The 20,574-nt window shown below is 39.0% G+C and overlaps 1 protein-coding gene across 1 annotated transcript in view; it reads left to right on the forward strand.

Annotated features, from left to right (window-relative positions):
- LOC126213013 (coiled-coil domain-containing protein AGAP005037-like) overlaps positions 1-20,574 on the forward strand; it is a 257,242-nt gene that overhangs the window by 158,129 nt on the left and 78,539 nt on the right. The window contains exons 10-15 of the mRNA XM_049940574.1: positions 3,040-3,196; positions 6,339-6,461; positions 7,518-7,625; positions 9,649-9,747; positions 15,923-16,006; positions 19,019-19,142. Of these exons, the coding sequence (XP_049796531.1) occupies positions 3,040-3,196; positions 6,339-6,461; positions 7,518-7,625; positions 9,649-9,747; positions 15,923-16,006; positions 19,019-19,142 (695 nt within the window). The remainder of the gene's footprint in view (positions 1-3,039; positions 3,197-6,338; positions 6,462-7,517; positions 7,626-9,648; positions 9,748-15,922; positions 16,007-19,018; positions 19,143-20,574) is intronic.

A 20,574-nucleotide genomic window follows, 5' to 3' on the forward strand; every position in this document is an offset into this window, starting at 1 on the left:
GCTTCTGTAAAGTTTGGAAGGTAGGAGGTGAGGTACTGGCAGAAGTAAAGCTGTGGGGATGGGGCATGGGTCGTGCTTGGGAAGCTCAGTCGGTAGAGCGTAAAATGCGTTTTAGACAGGTACGTGCCGAGTAAAACTGTGAGGGATGGGAAAAACCCACTGTGGTACAACAACAAAGTTAGGAAACTACTGCGAAAGCAAAGAGAGCTTCACTCCAAGTTTAAACGCAGCCAAAACCTCTCAGACAAACAGAAGCTAAACGATGTCAAAGTTAGCGTAAGGAGGGCTATGCGTGAAGCGTTCAGTGAATTCGAAAGTAAAATTCTATGTACCGACTTGACAGAAAATCCCAGGAAGTTCTGGTCTTACGTTAAATCAGTAAGTGGCTCGAAACAGCATATCCAGACACCCCGGGATGATGATGGCATTGAAACAGAGGATGACACGCATAAAGCTGAAATACTAAACACCTTTTTCCAAAGCTGTTTCACAGAGGAAGACCGCACTGCAGTTCCATCTCTAAATCCTCGCACAAACGAAAAAAGGGCTGACATCGAAATAAGTGTCCAAGGAATAGAAAAGCAACTGGAATCACTCAACAGAGGAAAGTCAACTGGACCTGACGGGATACCAATTCGATTCTACACAGAGTACGCGAAAGAACTTGCCCCCCTTGTAACAGCCGTTTACTGCAAGTCTCTAGAGGAACGGAAGGTTCCAAATGATTGGAAAAGAGCACAGGTAGTCCCAGTCTTCAAGAAGGGTCGTCGAGCAGATGCGCAAAACTATAGACCTATATCTCTGACGTCGATCTGTTGTAGAATTTTAGAACATGTTTTTTGCTCGCGTATCATGTCGTTTTTGGAAACCCAGAATCTATTACGTAGGAATCAACATGGATTCCGGAAACAGCGATCGTGTGAGACCCAACTCGCTTTATTTGTTCATGAGACCCAGAAAATATTAGATACAGGCTCCCAGGTAGATGCTATTTTTCTTGACTTCCGGAAGGCGTTCGATACAGTTCCGCACTGTCGCCTGATAAACAAAGTAAGAGGCTACAGAATATCAGACCAGCTGTGTGGCTGGATTGAAGAGTTTTTAGCAAACAGAACACAGCATGTTGTTATCAATGGAGAGACGTCTACAGACGTTAAAGTAACCTCTGGCGTGCCACAGGGGAGTGTCATGGGACAATTGCTTTTCACAATATATATAAATGACCTTGTAGATAGTGTCGGAAGTTCCATGCGGCTTTTCGCGGATGATGCTGTAGTATACAGAGAAGTTGCAGCATTAGAAAATTGTAGCGAAATGCAGGAAGATCTGCAGCGGATAGGCACTTGGTGCAGGGAGTGGCAACTGTCCCTTAACATAGACAAATGTAATGTATTGTGAATACATAGAAAGAAGGATCCTTTATTGTATGATTATATGATAGTGGAACAAACACTGGTAGCAGTTACTTCTGTAAAATATCTGGGAGTTTGCGTGCAGAACGATTTGAAGTGGAATGATCATATAAAATTAATTGTTGCTAAAGTGGGTACCAGGTTGAGATTCATTGGGAGAGTGCTTAGAAAATGTAGTCCATCAACAAAGGAGGTGGCTTACAAAACACTCGTTCGACCTATACTTGAGTATTGCTCATCAGTGTGGGATCCGTACCAGATCGGGTTGACGGAGGAGATAGAGAAGATCCAAAGAAGAGCGACGCGTTTTGTCACAGGGTTATTTGGTAACCGTGATAGCATTACGGAGATGTTTAGCAAACTCAAGTGGCAGACTCTGCAAGAGAGGCGCTCTGCATCGCGGTGTAGCTTGCTCGCCAGGTTTCGAGAGTTGTGCGTTTCTGGATGAGGTATCGAATATATTGCTTCCCCCTACTTATACCTCCCGAGGAGATCACGAATGTAAAATTAGAGAGATTAGAGCGCGCACGGAGGCTTTCAGACAGTCGTTCTTCCCACGAACCATACGCGACTGGAACAGGAAAGGGACGTAATGACAGTGGCACGTAAAGTGCCCTCCGCCACACACCGTTGGGTGGCTTGCGGAGTATAAATGTAGATGTACATGTAGATGTAGAGCACTTGCCCGTGAAAGGCAAAGGTCCCGTGTTCGAGTCTCTGTCTGGCACACAGTTTTAATCTGCCAGGAAGTGTGTTCAAAATTATTTCGGAAGACTATATATCTGAACCCCCTACAATGAATCCATAGACGTCCCAGCCTGTACTCGGTAGGTTAAAGTTGCCTCCAACTAGTACTGTAAGCTCTGGATATTAATGCATTACTGACTGTAGACTTTCTTTGAATGCCCCTAAAACTGTCACAATGGAATTGGGTAGCTGGGGGGAGGGGGGGGGGGGGGGCAGGATTTGATTTCACCTATACCTGTTATATACAACATGATAACTTCACTGTCACATTCAAATTTGACCTCAGTATAGACAATATTTTTGTTATCTGGAATGAGCACTCACTGCACTGAACCAACGAGGGCCAGTATGCTGGCCGTCCTAGATGTGGTTTTTAGGCCGTTTCTCTGATTAGGTGAATGCCAGGCTGCTACACGTCCCATTTCAGTTACATGACTCACAAACATTCTGAAAACATTAGAAACGGGCAGATGGGGGTGCAAAATTTCTGTGCAGGAAGGGGAAGGGCAAGGGGTGATGACAGGAACGGCATCTGCTATCCTATATGATTAAAGTTAACAATTCCAGAATAACAAGCTGACTCCATGAAGAAAAAGAAGAGGATTACATTTCCCCAAAAACATCAGATGGATCCTGCAAATTATCATGGGAACTTAATACACAAGAGCAGACTATGAAGTAAAGATATGAGAGGCGTAAATTTTTCCTAGAGCCTGTTTGAATATTTTTAAAGTAGGCTTTAATGTTTGGGATTTTCTCTTCTGTTGATAATATTAGTGTTTGCTGCAGACTGTCTTTTCTGCTGATCATATTAATGCCTGCTGTAACATTATTTCCTGATGTTTCAAGGTGATATATAACTTGCATTTTATTGCCACAGCCGACCTGCAGCTGACGCCAGAGATGTACAACCAGTTACGAGGATTGCAGAAGAAAGCGAAGGACCTCCGCCAGGAGGTGCGCAACCTGAGACGCATGTCCCAAGCACAGGCCCATTCAGTGCGTGAGACAATCCGGGACACTTTCATCAAGATAAGGTGTGGATTGAACAGCTTTTATCGGTGAAATCAGTCTGTATTGATTCTTCCTCTCTCTTTTCCTATTTATGGACAGCTAAGAAGAATGAGCCATTTTCCATGCATTCTCTTAGGAGGAATGGAAAACAGGAACAGACTGGCCAAAAAGCACTTCATTGGAATTGGACAAAACACACACACACACACACACACACACACACACACAAATGCAACTCAGACACATGTGACCACAGTCTCTGTGGCTGCTGAGGTGAGTTGCGTATGAGCTGCATTTGCGTGAATGTGTGTGTATATGTTGTATAATTCCAATGAAGGATTTCTGGCCAAAAGCTTACTGTTTGACTGCCTTTTTGTTTTGCCTATCTGTGTCTCAGCATCTCCACTATATTGTGAGTAGTGATATATCCTTGTTCATTATATTGAAATAAATTACCAGCTTATTAAATTTTCTGCTTTCCTCCATGAAGGTCGTTGGTGTGGTCATCATTACTGTATTTTTATTTTGACTGGTACAGGAGTCACGAAATAAATCAATTTCATATGTACCAATTTCTGGGTGAGACACCTCAAGTTTTTTGAGAGAATCTGGTAGAGGAGAGGCTACTTGGTTACTATATGGGGAAAATCCAAATGCGGATTGAAGTAAATTTTTTGTATTTTGAAAAATTGAGCAATTATAGACTTTTGAAAAAATGTTCTTCAGTTCCTTTATGCAAATGAATGCCTAGCACTGATTTATAAATTAGACCAGTCTGTTTCCGGTTAAGTGTCAGCTTGGCACCCACGGGCACAGGTGGGCAGAACATGCAACTGAAACATGGGCAGTAGGTATGTGAGATGTCATGTTGTGATAACCATGAGGTTATAGGTACTTAATCTCTCATGTGAGATACTGGGGTACACGTGCACTGAGGGAGCTAGTAAAATACAGGTAATGTATTGCAATCATGTAACTGGTCTGGCTGTATGAAGCACTGAAATGATTAGACTATAGTCTGATTATAATTACTTGTTAGTTGATTTCTATCTCTTGCCACTATGGTGTTGCTACATCAGCTACCATCTACTGCTCGGTTATAAGTGACACTCATATTTGGTGGATCACTTCATAATTGCTGTTGCTTAAAATGTGTAATGCGGAGCAGTGCTGGAAGCGAGGTATGATGGGATAGTGAGATGCTCTGTCAGCAGCTGAACTTCAGTGACCAGTGACTGAAATGTGACGGGTGACACATTTTGAAGCCCTGAATTGAAATTCACACTAGCCTAACCAAAACCTAGTTATGTGCAATGTATCCGAGAAAATGATGGTCAGCAATCTGCAGCAAGACTGTTAATCATGCTCACTGTTAAAGATAACCTCCACAAGCTAACACAAGACAAAAATTTCAGATCCAGTGCTAAAAGGTTCTCACTTTCATTAATTACCTGAAACTCTCCTCACATGGGCTACATGTGCTGCCACTTTAATAACCAATGAACAGCCCTGTTCGGCACTTGGCTACAGGTTATAGATGACACAGAAGGATTCCAAGTGAAAAAGAATTACAGGAAGAAAAAATAAGGACAAATAAAAAAAGTCAGAATGATGATAAAAATGACACAGCAAAGTATTAGAAATAAAATAAATACATTTAAGCCAATTCACTGAATAAAAATAGTAATCAATCATTTTGATAAGACACAAAAATAAAAAATTTGGAAGTGTCTGATGAGATTTGAAACCACAATCACCAGCACGAGAGGCAAATATCTTGACCACTACACCAGGCCACTATATTTGTCACTATCCAGAACTAATCACAATAATGATTTGCTACCTTCAAAAAGTTCAACCTCCTGCAATGTCTTACGAAGCTTATCTAATATAGCTTACTTAACATAGGATTATCTCTATGATGATAATAATTGCATATGTGATGTCAAATTGCATTTTGTGCTGTGTGTGAAATATGCATATTCCATTACCGTTGTTATGTGGGTGTTCTTTTTGGTGTGGTTATCATGACCAATGAAAAATGAAATAACAGGGGATGACCCATGATTCAGGATTCCAATAACTGAAGGAAAAAAGTCGGGAAAGGAATTGAAATTAATCTGACCAATTGCTGTGGCAGTCTGATGACAACGAACAGTTTGAGAATGGCATTGAGCTCTTGCTCCAGTAATTTTAATCAGATGATAATGTTGCAGTGTAATTCACACAAACATTTGTGGTTACTTTTAACTGTTTAGAGGTTACACTATGTGTACTGTGTTGGTTTACATCACAATCATGGAAGAATGAGTGAGTGCACAACTTCATTTTTCACATCCTGTGGAAAGATGTTCCCAAACTTCTGAAGGGAATGTACGGAAGGGAAGGGAATTCTTCCTGCACATGGTGAAGGTGTTATCTGCCCAGGGATACTAAAATTACTTGTGATTTCCTATTGTGAACACATACAAGAAAACAGTGGACCAAGAGCTGATTCACATTGCACTCCTAAAATTAATTACTTCCAGGACAACTTTTAATTGCCACAGATAACATTCATTGTTGTGGACTGTGGTTAGACTGATTGGTTTAATATTAAAAAGCAAAATTAAAGTGTTTATAGTATTAAAAAGCAAAATTAAAGTGCGTCTGAATCCTTCTGTTGTTTGTATTTTTCTGAAAATGTGGCTCAGCTGAAGCTACTGATACTGAATGGAGGCTTTGCCCTGTGTCTGAATGATGATGTGGTGTGTGATGTGTGTGAAAATAAAAGTGACTATATTTTTTTGTGTCTATACTGTTTTGGGATCTAAGTTGTGGCGACAGACTGATCTGCAGCATAAGTCAAGATGTAGTTAAGTTGAAAATTGACAATTTGATTGTAAGTTGGCAAAACCAACAAATGTGAATACAAAATCTTAAGATACGAGACACTGATTTGTAGCATAGTCCGAGGGCTAGGTTACATTGAAAAGTGACAGTTTGTGTTTGTGTTTATGAAGTGCTATTGAAAGCTTCAGTTAATTGAAAAGTGTGATTTATATTGAAATTGCTCTCCTCTTTCTTTGTTACAGTGGTTTCTGTGGCAAGTGTTGTTATTGTATGCATAACATATCCTCTTGTTTCCTGTGCCAGAGCAATAAAATTATCTCCTTTTTTTGGCAGAGCAATGCTGTTGTCAGGTGGGGAAGAAGTTTGGGCAGCAGGTGGTGATGCTGAGAAGCTGCGTCTTAGTAGGGAGGAGGACCTCTACAAGCAGGAGATGCTGCGTCTTGAGAAAGACCTTACGTGAGTTGCCATTCCTTGTGGATACCTGAGCATAGTTGAAACTGGCGGTCTGATGGTTGGAATTAGATATAAGATCAAAATGCTTTTGGTCTACCTCATGCAGTAACACTGTATCTGAAGAATACTTTGATTAACTGTTCGCCACACATCCTTTTCAGCAGATTCCACGCAACATCTTTTAGCATTTAATATGTTTCCAAATCAAGCAGACATTGAAACGTCTGCTTGTGTCTGTATATGTGCGGATGGATGGATGGATGTGTGTGTGTGTGTGTGCGCGCGCGCGAGTGTATACCTGTCCTTTTTTCTCCATAAGGTAAGTCTTTCCGCTCCTGGGATTGGAATGACTCCTTACCCTCTCCCTTAAAACCCACATCCTTTCGTCTTTCCCTCTCCTTCCCTCTTTCCTGATGAAGCAACCGTTGGTTGCGAAAGCTTGAATTTTGTGTTTGTGTTTGTTTGTGTGTCTATAAACATGCCAACGCTTTCGTTTGGTAAGTAACATCATCTTTGTTTTTAGATATATTTTTCCCACGTGGAATGTTTCCCTCTATTATATTCATATCATTAATGAAAACATTAGTTTTTCTAGGAAGTGTTCCTCCTTTTATATCAACAAAAATGACTTACTTTGCAAATTCACGAAGAGAAAAATTATGGCAATTATCTCACATTGCTGTCAATACACAAGATCATTGAAACTTGGAAAACAGTAGTAATCGTGTAGAACTACGAAAGGAGAGAAAACATATTAATCCTATCATTGGGAACACCAGGCAGGTATAGAGACAAAATGTTACACTGACATCAGAAATTTCCAAAGCAAAAATGTGCCTTTGTTAGTTATAACACAGTCTATATTTTTTGAAACTTCCTAGCATGTCTATTTTTAGAGAAAATTTTACTGATGTGGAACCAAAGAAAAAACAAATGAGTAGCAAGCTTTTTTTCCCCAAAAAATCGTTCTGCTATGGGTATGTCAGGTTCACCACTAAATGAATGTTAGTATTGCAGTTTAGTTGAAATAATATTGTTTTAAGTTTACATTTATTTTAGGGAGCTGGAGAGCACAGTTGAAGAACTGAGGGGTAATGTGATCAACCGGAAGACACGGGTCAACATGTCTGATGTTGAGAATATGGCTCTTATTCTCAGCAAATCAAGGTTAGTCTCTTGCATGTAGCAATGGTTATCCAACACTCACAGAACACTGGAATACATAGTTCACAATCAGCTTACTAATTACTTAATCAAAACCAAACATGCAGACAAATATCGCTCAAGATTTTGCAAATCATTTCATGTTACCTTAGGAAACTAAAGGGTGACCTAGATATACTTGTATAAAATGGACAACTTTCGTTTAGAGATAATCTGTCCCGGAAGGAATCCACTGCCATGTATCGCCTCTGCATTTGTCATACCAGATTAACCCATAGTGTTTCCTTATGTAATGAACCAGCCCTACGTTATGGCTGCAGTGCCCTGCAGACAGTAGCTTACATCCTGATGGAATGGTCTCTCTTTCTGGCTCTCCAAGCTAAGCATGGTTTTCTGGATTCCTTGCCTCTTAACATTGATTGAGGACTCACGGACAGTTGGACATATTCTCCATTTTTTCCATGAAAGTGGTTTTTATTCCCATATACAATGCTTTAAGCTATCTTCAAAGCGGGTGTGGAGTGGTTGGGGTTCCACCGCATACTGGCTTTGGGTGGACTCTCAACCCTACTTGCTTTGCCAGATGTTCCTGAAATCCCTTTTTTACACTGTTTTAATTGCTTTTAGATGTGGTCTACTCCTTTTTCTGCCACACGCTATTTTCCATTTTAGAGGGAGCACTGTGTTAAATAGTAGGTGCTGCTTCCCTTTTTAATGCTTTGCTTATAATGGATTTGGGGTTGGATTCCCATGAGAGGAACAGCCCCCATTGCTTTCAGAGCACCATGGCCCCAGCTGCCTACTATCTTGGTTATTTCTCTGACTTTCTTTCATTATTGTCAGTCCGGCAGATGACTTTATGTTTTTAGCCTTCTCAGTTTTACTGTTACAGATCTCCTGACTAGAAGGCATTCTTTATTCTGTAACCGTCTCTGTCCTTAATTGGGTTGGGGTGTGTGTGTGTGTGGGGGGGGGGGGTTACATGCAGGTGGGGATTTTCTTGCCATAGACAAGGCCTGGGAGGACTCTCATCTGCTCTGATCTATTTACCAGCCCAATCTTCTCCATAAATCATTTCTCAGCTCTGTCATCTATATTGCCTTCAGTGCTTCAATATTACCACATCTACATACATCCATCATTCAGTCACATTTCTGGTGGACATCGCTAACTCCAGATGAACTACCTCTTGACAGAGGACTGATGACGTTGCTTTTCAGCCCCTTAACACCCAACTAACCAATTACATATTGATAGTAGGGCTGCCTAGTATACGCACTGTTCTTGAAGGAAGTCATTTTTCTGTTTGTTATTTATTTATTTAATAGCTGATCAGCAAATGTTGTCCCTTTGTGCATTGTCAAACAACATCACACAAAGTTATGTAATTTGTCAGCATGTCATGATCCACACAACAATGTGCAATAGGTAACATGCAATGATAAAATTTACACCTGTTAGCCTCCCTCGTATAGACTTGCTACGTAATAAAAGTGTACTTGTAGGACAGTTACATGATGAGTCAGTGCCATAGGCTTCAATGTAAAATGTGTGAAATGTATGTTTATATTTACAACTAAATTGTAAATGCAGTACTGCTGTTAATCTTCCATCACTGGTACACTAAGTCACATGAAAATAAATTATTATTATACCTATATGAACAATAATTCTGTTTCCTGGTTTTTACTTGTTCGTCCTGAAGTTTTATGCATAATTTTGAAAATTTGCTTAAAAATGATGTGGGTACTCTGTGTATGTATCCAATTTAGGATTCCATGTATTTGCTGACCTGGGTCTGTGCAACTTGGCCTTTCCAATTTCACCTAAAGGTCTGTAACCAGCATGATGTTTCCTTGTCAGTTTACAGTTTTGTACCTGTAACTGTAATCATTTATTAAAATATTGGACCAATATCCAACCAACAATATGTCACATTACCGAGTTATTTATTTCTCCTTTCTACAGGGGAAGAAAGGACACCAGTATGAAGTTAATAATGATTTTTTTTAATATATATTTCCAGTAAGACTGTTGCAGACCTCAAAGTGCGTTTCCCAAGTCTACAGGAGGGAATGAAGAGCCTTTTGTCATCTGAGATGGAGAAAGTTGTTAGGGAAGAAAAGTGAGTATCCTTATATGAATATGATCTGGTTTTTAGTAACAATAACATATGATTTTTGTGCTGTTGGAAAAAAATTAATACAGGAATTGCACTTAAATTCTTTTTTAAAACTTTTATTGTTATCAAACTCACCTAAATTGACTTCAGTGAGAGGACTGTTTTATCACATTTTATTGATCCTCATTCTTCATTTTTCATTCAAGGTACACTGAGACATAGGATACGCAAATCGGGAAATGATATGATGGATCATGTTAAATAACATGAAACATTTTAGATTTATATTTCAGTGCATAATGTCAGTCAGTATGTATCTGAAATTCATAGGCTCTACTCAGTTTATTCCTGGAAAATTTATAGAATTACTGTGAAGTGTTAAACAGTTTTTAAGAAATCCCTAAATATTCATATGGGTTGCCTCCTGAGAAGTTCCTCTGAGCTGTAGAAGCAGTGTTTAGTTAAATATGCCCACAATCTGGCTTTAAGACTTCATTTTTCTTCCAGAAAAGAAAAAGAATTCATTTCAGGGTACAGTCATTCTTGAACTTGAAACACGTTTCCAACATTTTTTAGTACCATTTATTTAATGCGCCTTATCAAAACCCCCAGATAAACATTTGTTTCCAAAATTGCTCTATGACTGCTGTCTTTTTCTGATTCCTTAGGTCATTTGTTTAGGTTAGAGACTGGAGAATCATGCCTGTGCCAAACAAGAAAGGATAAGGAATATTTTTACTACACTTCTAACACAGAAGAATTGAAAAGAAAGTTGAGACTCTTAGCTGACTATAAGTTTGGCTTTAGGAAACCTAAAGACACCAGCGAGGCAGTTCTGGCATTGCAAGAAGACTTAAGGGAAACTGAAATATCTTCATAGGATGTATTGATTTAAAACGGTATAAAATGTTCAAAATTCTCAGAAAAAAAATTGTAAGACACAGGGAAAGACAGGTAATATACGGTAATGTACAATAATCAAGAAAGAACACTAATCATGGAAGGCTAAGAACAAAATGCTAGGGTTAAAAGTGTGTAAGACAGGAATGCATTCTTTCTTCCCTGTTTTTCAATCTGTACAGCAAAGAAGCAGTGATGATGATAATAAAAGAAAGATTTGGGACTGGGGTAACACTTCACAGTGAAATAATACCAACGATAAGATTCACTGATGACATTGTTATCCTCAGTCGATGTGAGGAAATATACATGGCATATTGGATGGATAAACAGTCTGCTGAGCACAGAATATGGATTGAGAGTAAACTGAAGAAAGGCAAAAGCAATGAGAAATATCAGAAATGACACCTGTGAGAAACTTACCATCAAATTTGGGGGCCACAAAGTAGACAAAGTTAATAAATTCTCTTACCTTGGAAGCAAATTAATATGGGATGAGTGAAGCAAGGTTGTATAAAAAGCAGACTAGCAGTGGCAAAGAAACTAGTACTGTGAAAGAAAAAATTCGCAGACAAAGATGTCTGCTAGCATCAAACATTGCCAGTAATTGTGATGGCCATTCACATCACATCAGTCTGAGCAGTTTGGCCCAGTTCTGTACATACTTAGCTCACTACAGTCATCTGCTAACACAGTGAGTTTCTGTCTTCATGCACCTGTTTCCACCTAAAGGTCTCAATTCTGCTGTGCAACTGAACACCCATCTGATATGATCAATGACTGCTACATGCTTAGCTCACTACAGTCATCTGCCAACAGAGTGAGTTTCTGTCTTCACGCACCTATTTCCATCTAAAGGTCTCAATTCTGCTGTGCGGCTAAACATCCATCTGATATGATCACTGACTGCTAGGACCTAGAGAGTAGCACCAGACCTAGCTAAGCTACTGTAGCCCTAACCTCATCCTCAGTTCGGATCTTTCCTTCGCGGTGACAACATCCAATTTCAGCTCCACGCATGCACTGTGAGAGACATGCCAAGTGGCGATACACTTCATATCAGAGATGCTCATCCCACACATGGAGACTCACCTGTGCTGTGCCGCTTTATTCCTGATTGTAGGTTTGTGTGTAAATCAGGCTTTGTGCTGCAAGGCATTACCTCTGACCAAAAAGCATTTGGGACCACATAGGTATTGACCCAGTTTCAAACTCCTGCCTGTCAAAACAAGTACTGTATTCTTGCATTAGAACGGCGTTCTGTTCCTTTTGATATTGCCCTGACCATGAATACTTGGTGACAAGGTAGTGACTAAGTTCAGTGTCCTGAACTCACTTGGAATGTGTGTAGAACATTTATTTTTAGGGTGAATCAGCACTAAGGATGCTATTCTTACTGTGACACTCTTTTCTTTAGTGTCATCATATCAGCAAGTGATATTCACTAATAACTATTAAATTTTGAGAACATTCAATGCTCCCTAATGCATTTTACTTATTTGAAATAACGTGTTGTTTTTTTGAACTCCTTGTGAACATTATTCACTGTCCAGTACTCAACATGCCTTTTCTCAAGCTTTAAACTTCAGCAAAATTTATGTGATTTTTTTTTTTTTCTAAGTTAGTTACGAATACTTTCTTACAAAGTAATTCACTTCTCTCTCTCTTTCCCCCCCCCCCCCCCCCCCACATTGAAACAAAGGCATTATACCTGTGCGATAAAAATCATGGTCCTGCTTCCTCAGCCATTGGCACACTGAATTTTGCAGGGTCTTTGCATCTTCAAAGTGATGAGCTTTTTTGAGTGGGCCAAACATATGGAAGACCAGTAGTATGACGTCAAGGCTGCATGGTGGATGTAGCAGTTTATGCAGTTTCGCCATTTGTGGAGTGACTGGTGTGTGATTGTGCATTGTCGTGCAAAAGAACAACAGCTGCCATTACTTTTGATGGATAGACTCCCTGAAGATATGCTTTCAACTTCTTAAGCATTTTTGCATATTGAACAGAGTTTATTGTGAAATCTGTCCCCACAAAATCAACCACAAATACACTCTCTGTATCCCAAAAGAATGTAGCCATAACCTTTGTAGTGGAATGTTATGTTTTGAATGTTTTTATTGTCAATGATGTTTTGTGATGCCATTCCATTGATTGCCTCTGGGATCCAGGTTCATAAAAATGAACCTAAGACTCATCTCCAGTTACAGTTCACATTGCAGTGCTGTAACAGATTCGATGCAACTGTTTTCCTTGCTTCTGTATACTGCTCGATCAACATTTTTGGTACCCAGCACGCACAGATGTTGCAATAGCCTAGTTTTTCAATAATGGTCATCACATTGCCTTTACTAGTGGACAAGTGGTAATACAATTCATCTGTTGTTAACCAGCAGTCATCATGGATGATGTTGCCGACACATCGGTTGCTGTGTGAAGTCACTGCTCTTGCTCACCAGCTGATCCATTTTGCATCAGCCAACTGTGTTTGCCCTCCAGCTTCTCTACAGCAACAAACCCCCTGTTTAATGGTCCACCGTGTCATCTCCATACACCATCTGCAGTCTTTCATGAATGTGTGGATGTTTCACACTCTGCAGTAAGGAATTCAAACACAGAACACTGTCTTACATGTTTGTGTGTCAGCCATTTTCTAGTGCTGCCATCTGTTAATGTAGAACACTGTTGCTGGAGTGGCCTATAGAAGAATATTAGGCTAACTGTGCCAAATTCATGATTACTACATTATCAACTTAATAAAGGTGTGAAAAAGTAGGAGACATTACAACTGCTTCCAGAACAAGTCCCTCAGTCTGCACTTGTTTGACACTGATTACAGTGAATTCACATGTCAACTACTATCAACAAAAGATACAGAATCACTTGGATTGATTGCAATAGCATCACATCCTATTGATAGGTCATTTTGTTTTTTGAGGTTTCATTTTTGTTGAATTATTCATGTCAGTGTTACTAAGATCCAGTTGAAGATATTTTTAAGAATTAGAAAATGCTGGGCATATGTTATGGGTAACTTTTTTATATGTAAACATGTGTGCATACAAGTACATGATGTCTCATTTGTTTACCAGTGCTGGTGCATAGAAGAAATGTGGGGATTGGGAAAAAATATGTGAATACACGGCTATAAATGTGTGGGTTACAGGAGCTTTCCTTCTGACTTATGTGTAGTGCACTGGTATTGCCTTTTTCATTTTTTTTCTTGTATACCAGTTTTGCCAATAATCTGAGATGCCATTACATATGTTATCATTGAGTTCCTGCTACGTCAGACTTGAAAGCCCTTTGACAAGGGGAAATTTCCAATGCTGTATTTGGGCCTTGTTTGCATGACAGCAATTGCAAATCTGTGGGGGTATCTCGAGCTACTGTATCTGGTGTCATGGTTGCGTATGGAGAACATGGTGAAACTTGGTCTCATAAACACTACAATGGGAGAAAAACAAATCTTTGTGAATAGCTGGGGGATATTAAAAATTTCTGTTATCTTCTGATTAGAATACTGCTGCTACAGAAGTGACTATTGAGCCTAATACACACCTGGAGGACATAGATGCAATGAAAGTAGTGCTGCAGGAACTGTATAAACTAGGCACTTATGATAGTAACAACATTCTGTCTATAGAGTAAAATGAATGGCATGTAAACACTTTTCTTTTAGACACGTCATAGAATGTATTATTAATCATGACTGGTTCGGTCACACTGAAGACTCCCCAGTAACAATAGCTTGATCAGAAAAATTATCTGCTATAGTTTACAAGTTTCCTCTGAAATGTGCTGCCACTACAGCTCCTGAAGTATGTGAAAAGCCATGTTTGGCCCACCTTTGATGCTTATCTTCATGCACATTATTTCAGATTTAGAATCTGTAATAATCTCTCCAGATATTACTGACTTCTTTATGGCAATAAATATGCTACCACCATTGTTGACTATACTATCCTGGATATATATTCCAATCTGAATTTAACATATTCCCACTGTTCTCTTCTGGTTTTAGCCAGGTTTCTGTTCCTAATACTACATGGACGTTATTGCCTTCAATAAGTGAGACTAACTCGGGAAGTCATATTAATTGGCCTGACACTGCTGCAACATTTCAACTGCTGTCAAAAATGAATTATTGCACAATATACCACTTTTTCAGTGGGCTGTGCCATATTATTTTGGCTCTTACAGCTGCATGCTATGGTACTGTGGCATGGAGATTTCAGTGGGTTGCAAACCTGCAACATGTACTTACAAATAAAAAAAAATTAATTACATAACTCTATTTTACGTACTGATAATTACAACTTTATGTCTACTCTTTGTATGTTTATAAAAATACAATCTTCTTGTGCACCACACAGTAATTATTTGTTTTGGAGCAAATCATTTTGTTCAGATAAACATGAGAGAAAGAAAACTTTATGATTCCCATTGACTGACTCATAAACAGTATGCCTAGGTGCCTCAATATCTAGGTGCTTCAATATGTGGAATGAAGATTTATATTAAATTAAAAGGGAACAAAATAGTACAGATGATACAAGATCAGCCAGAAAGAAAGTTACATGGGACACCAATACCAGGATGCTATTATTTAGTGGAAGAGTTCGTGAGGAATGAATTGGTAATTTGAGCTGCAAGAAACTTGTAACTGTTCATTCGTAGACACATAATTTCGGTATTATAATCTTTATTGGCTTCAAAATTGTTGTAACTGTAATGTGATTTTCTAAGATGTATACAGTAAACAAACCAAATGGTTCATAAATGTTCATCATGAAATGAACAAACCAGAATTGCATTAAGTTTCAAATGTATGGAGTGTGAGTGATTATCTTGATGAAGTCCATGATCATCTTGATAAGGAGGTGGATTTAAATAAGCAGTGGCATGAAAAGAAAATGCTTAATTTCTGTATTAATAGAAACAGACATCAAGAAAGCCAAATGCCGAAAGTTCACAATTTTTTAAATATATTGACAATTTATCTAATTTGATTTTAAAATCCATTGTAAATTCTGAAGATAGTCACTGTATGGCTGAAACCAGTCTCGATTAAAACTATGTTCTTAGATTGCATCTGAAAGAAATGAAAGGAAGTGTGTTAACATTAGATTTGGTTTTTGCCAAACCTATTAACAGAAGTGGAAGCTAGTGGATGCAGTGTGAAATCTGTGAGGAGTATGTCTATGGTTTTAATTGTAACTGTTTCGATTTCCATGTCTATTTCAGTCACAATCATACTGAAATTTCCTGCCCATAGGTTCCTTAAGGAAGAACCAGAAAGATTAGAAAGTGCACTCCGACGCTGCAAAAAACTCACCGGCACCTTGGTCACGCTCAAAAGGTAACTGATGTCTTTCCCACTGCCTTTCTCACATAACATTAAGACCTGTTAGGTAAGTAGTAAATAAGGATGTTTCATTAAGTTCTTTTTGAATTACTTATGAATGACACTGGAAACAAAGAAATGTTGCTGTCATTCGGACTTAAAAGGCTCTTGAAAAAATAAACAGTATATCAACTTTAACCCCGGAGTCAAAACCTATAATAAAGTTAGCATTTATTTGGTTTAAGTAATATATTTTGGAATTTTTGTAATTTTTATCAACTTACTACCCCATATTTGCACTCTGCATTCAGTCCTTGGAACTGTTGCCTGTTATAAAGTCTGATGTTGGTGTCTTACTCACTGACAACATCCATGCTGAAAAAAGCATTGTTGAAATTTAGACTATATTGTATTCAGTGTTAGATCAGGACCACACCGTTGCTGTTGAAAAAGATTTGCTCATTCTCACCTTCTTGGGTTTTGGGGATACTGAGGGTGCCATTCTGAACTTTGCTACTTTGTTTCCTGGTCATATGCAAAACTTGAAGTCTCATCACCAGTAATAACATTGTCCAAATAACCCATTTTAGTGTCCATATGCCCCACTAGTTCACTTGCGATCAACACTTGATTGACCTTGTGTTTGTGTGACAGAATTTTTGGCACCAGCTTGGTGTAATTTCTCATGTGCAACTCCTCCATAACAACATTGAACATGGAACTTTTTGGACTGTTCCGAGTGTCAGCTAAAAACTGAACACTCAGTCAGTGGTCAAAATTCAAAAATTCATGAACATGAGGTGCACTTATTCAATGATGCTGATGCTACTGTTGCTTGGAGCAGACTGACCTTTAGTGTGCTGTAAAGCTAGGGGTCAGCCCCACCTAATCCAACTGGTCCAACTGCATGCTGCAACCTATAGTGGTGCAGCAAAAAATATATTTCATGACTTTTTGGACACACCTTGTATGTATTCGTAATCTACGAAAGAACTGATACACTAATATTCCTTCCAAAAACCCTCAGTAAAACTGTGCTGGAGGATGTGGAACCAGAAAAAACTCTTAAACATATTTTAATGAGAGTTGTCAGTTTTTGAAAATATAATTAGGTGGATAAAAAATCTACTCACTAAGCAGCGGCAGGAGAACACACATGAAATATTCACAAGCTTTTGGAGCCAGGGGATCCTCCTCCTGCCAGAAGGATTGTAAGGGAGGGGAGAGGGATGAAAGAAAAGACCGGCAAGGCTTAGGAAATGGCGGGAATTACAGAAATGTCATCCTGAACCCCAGATCAGAGAAGACTTACCAGACGGGATGAGAAGGAAGGACTGCACCAAACAATATTTGAAAAGCTGAGAGCATATAGGTGGAAGACAGGTTATCTGAGTAATAAGGAAGACAGAGATTACTGATGATTGATGATTGCTTATCACTCTGTCGTTCACCTTTAAGCTCTCAGGTTTTTGAATCTTGTTTCATGCAGTCCCCAACAATCAGCCTTTCCTTCTCATCCTGTCTGGTAAGTCTTCCATAACCTGGAGTTCTATGTGACTTGTCCGTAATTCTCCTATTTTCTAAACCTTGCCAGTTCTTTTCCTTCATCCTTCATCCCTCTTCCCTCTCCTATGACTCTTTCACAAGAAGAAGGAGCCATTGGCTCTAAAAGCTTGCAAATTTCATTAACTTTCATGTGTGTTCTTCTGCCACCACTTAGTGAGTAGATTTTTTAAAACATATTTTGCTTTATAAATTGATAGAAAACATCCAAATTTATACAAACATGTAAATGTCTGCAATTGCTGTCAAATTATTGAAACTGCTTGGCAAGGAATAATGGACATCTTTCTGCACTAAAGTAAGTGATTTTAAATATTTGTGTAAATTATACATATTTCTAGTATTGCTTTCATGATCAGAGCCAGTGGTTTCAAAGAGATATGTATAATCTGCAACAAGTAAGTTCTTTGAAAAGGTTACTGTAAGACATTCTCAATTCATACCACAAGCAATTCAAAGGCAAAATTCAGTGTAGATTGATGAGTTATCCTAAATTATTGTATGTTTTTTACATCTCCTCTTCTAGACATTGCACATCAGATTTAGTAGATGTCCTTCTTTTTAAGGCAGTATATGGGAGACTAAATTTGTGTGCTTGTTCTCACTCTTTAATAATTCCGTGTATATAAAATTATTCATTTTAACTAAACAAATGTAAGAGTCATTTAAGTGTGTGAAGTCTTTCCATAGCTGCAGCCTCTTTGCTGCACTCATATATATGTAGAAGTCATCATTGGGAATAATTTCTGTGGCAATATTCAGTGTGATACACATAACTGGAAATCTTTTGCTATCCAGTACAACAAAGATGAGTCCTAATGTGGAGAGAAGGTTCCAAAGGACGGAGGGTTCTAGAACAGCCTTCACATTATTTTGTTGCAGTTTTCATTAATTGCATAATTGGCAATGGTTAATGCAAGTGAAACGGGTGAGACTCAGAGATAAGACAACACTCGCTAGGATGTAAGTAGGAGGCACATCTAATTGTGCGGAAAAGTAGGAACGAGGGCATTTTGTCATATTTAGCCCTTCAGATGTTAACAAAGCATCTGTGCTTTCCAACATTAGTGTTACTCTGTAGATAATATTCGTATCCATCTCTAGCGATCCCCATAGAGATCTAACTTTGCCCATCTAATATCTGGGTTTATTAAGGAGTCAGAAAGGAGATATGTCCTCATTAGCTGGGTGCATGTACAAGAGAGAACTCCAACACTTTCTGGCAGCAAGCAGGCAGCAGATTACCCTCCCCCTAGCTCTCCATCTGTTGCCTCATTGAGTGCCCAGCTGACAAATTTTCGTCCAGCAGTTCAGGGAACAAACTTCCTTTGCTGAGGCAACAATACTTAAGTAGCACATAGACCACAGAAAAAATTGGACATTTAAAAAAAAAATTGGGAACTAAAGTTAGATTAGCTGGGTGATCTGTATGCAACAGACCCGATCTGTCACATTTTGTTGTAGGCTGGCCTCTGTACAAGAGCAGCGCCTCCCCCCATCTACGACGCCAGACTCACGGCTCTCTCCGACTCCTGGGGGAGGCGGTGCTGACTCGGACACTCCTATCACACCACCAGCGCACGGGAAGGTAAGGGACAGATCGGCGAGAGAAGCTGCCGTAGTTGAGTAGATGTTGCAGTAGACTAAGTGTATTGGTAGTGATTTCACCATTTGTAGAACCCAAATACTCTTTCATCTGTCAGTCTCCATTTCTCTCTATCTCTGTCTCTTTCTCTTCTAGTTCTGTCCTTTACACACTTACCTCCTTCATAATTTTTGTCTCCTTCTGTGTCTGTCTCCTTAAACTTATTGGTTGGTGCAGTGGAGGTTGTATACGATTCAGATCAGTGTGTTGCCACATAGCGTATAGTATCAACTGATACAACTGGAAGTGAAACTGTCCAGGCTGCCAGATCAACAACTTTTCCTGACAGACAGGATACAGCATGGTATCCCAGATGGAGAGTCATCTACAGATACTGGAATGATAGGACCTTCACTGTTTATGTTATACATTAATGGCTTGGCACATAGTGTTAGTTGCACTGTCAGGCCTTTTGGTAATTGAAACGGTCATGTAAGAGGAAATTCTGTTTGATAAAAGTTGCATAATATCTAAATATTTCTCAATAAAATATCACCTTGGTATAGAGACCATGTATTTTGACATTGAAAAATGCAAAGTTGTGGACTTCAAGAAATGTAAAAGGTTTGTACCCTTTAACTGCAGGATAAATGAGTCCTGATTGGAATCAGTTATGTCACAGAAATGTTTGGGAGTAACAATGTGTACAGATGTAAATTGGTTGACCATGTAGGCTCAGTCATAGCCACAGCAAGTGGCAGACATGCAAAATACTTATATTTCATGAATTTGAAGTGTATGGGATGCATGTCAGGACAAAATAACAGGTGACATGAGGCATGTACACAAAGTGGTAGAGCAAATGATCACAGGCATGTTTGACTGGTGAGAAAGTGTAACAGAATTGTTGAAAAGTCTTAATTGACTGACACTAACAGAAAAATTCCCTATATATATATTGTGAAAAATGTCCTATATATCTTGTGAGAACATACATAGAAAACTTCAAGAACCATGTTTCAAAGCACAAATTATGAATATTCTTCAGCCTTTTGTTATCTATCCTGTCGAGGTTGTGATCATAAAATTAGACTGTGATGATAAGGAATACCCTCTACCACAATATAGATGTAGCCTAGTGGAAAAATACACCTATTGGAGCACAAAGAAGGCAAATATGCTCCTGTTTAAAAGACTCTGAAAAGTATGATACCAGCTGCCTCGTTCTCCCTTCCTCAGCACCTTTAAAAATTTTCCCAGAAATTTCTGCACATGTTGTTGTTGTGGTCTTCAGTCCTGAGATTGGTTTAATGCAGCTCTCCGTGCTACTCTACCCTGTGCAATCTTCTTCATCTCCCAGTGCCTACTGCAGCCTACATCCTTCTGAATCTGCTTAGTGTATTCATCTCTTGGTCTACCTCTACGATTTTTACCC

The sequence above is a fragment of the Schistocerca nitens genome, chromosome 11 (genome assembly GCF_023898315.1).
Source record: "Schistocerca nitens isolate TAMUIC-IGC-003100 chromosome 11, iqSchNite1.1, whole genome shotgun sequence".
Lineage (NCBI taxonomy): Eukaryota > Metazoa > Arthropoda > Insecta > Orthoptera > Acrididae > Schistocerca > Schistocerca nitens.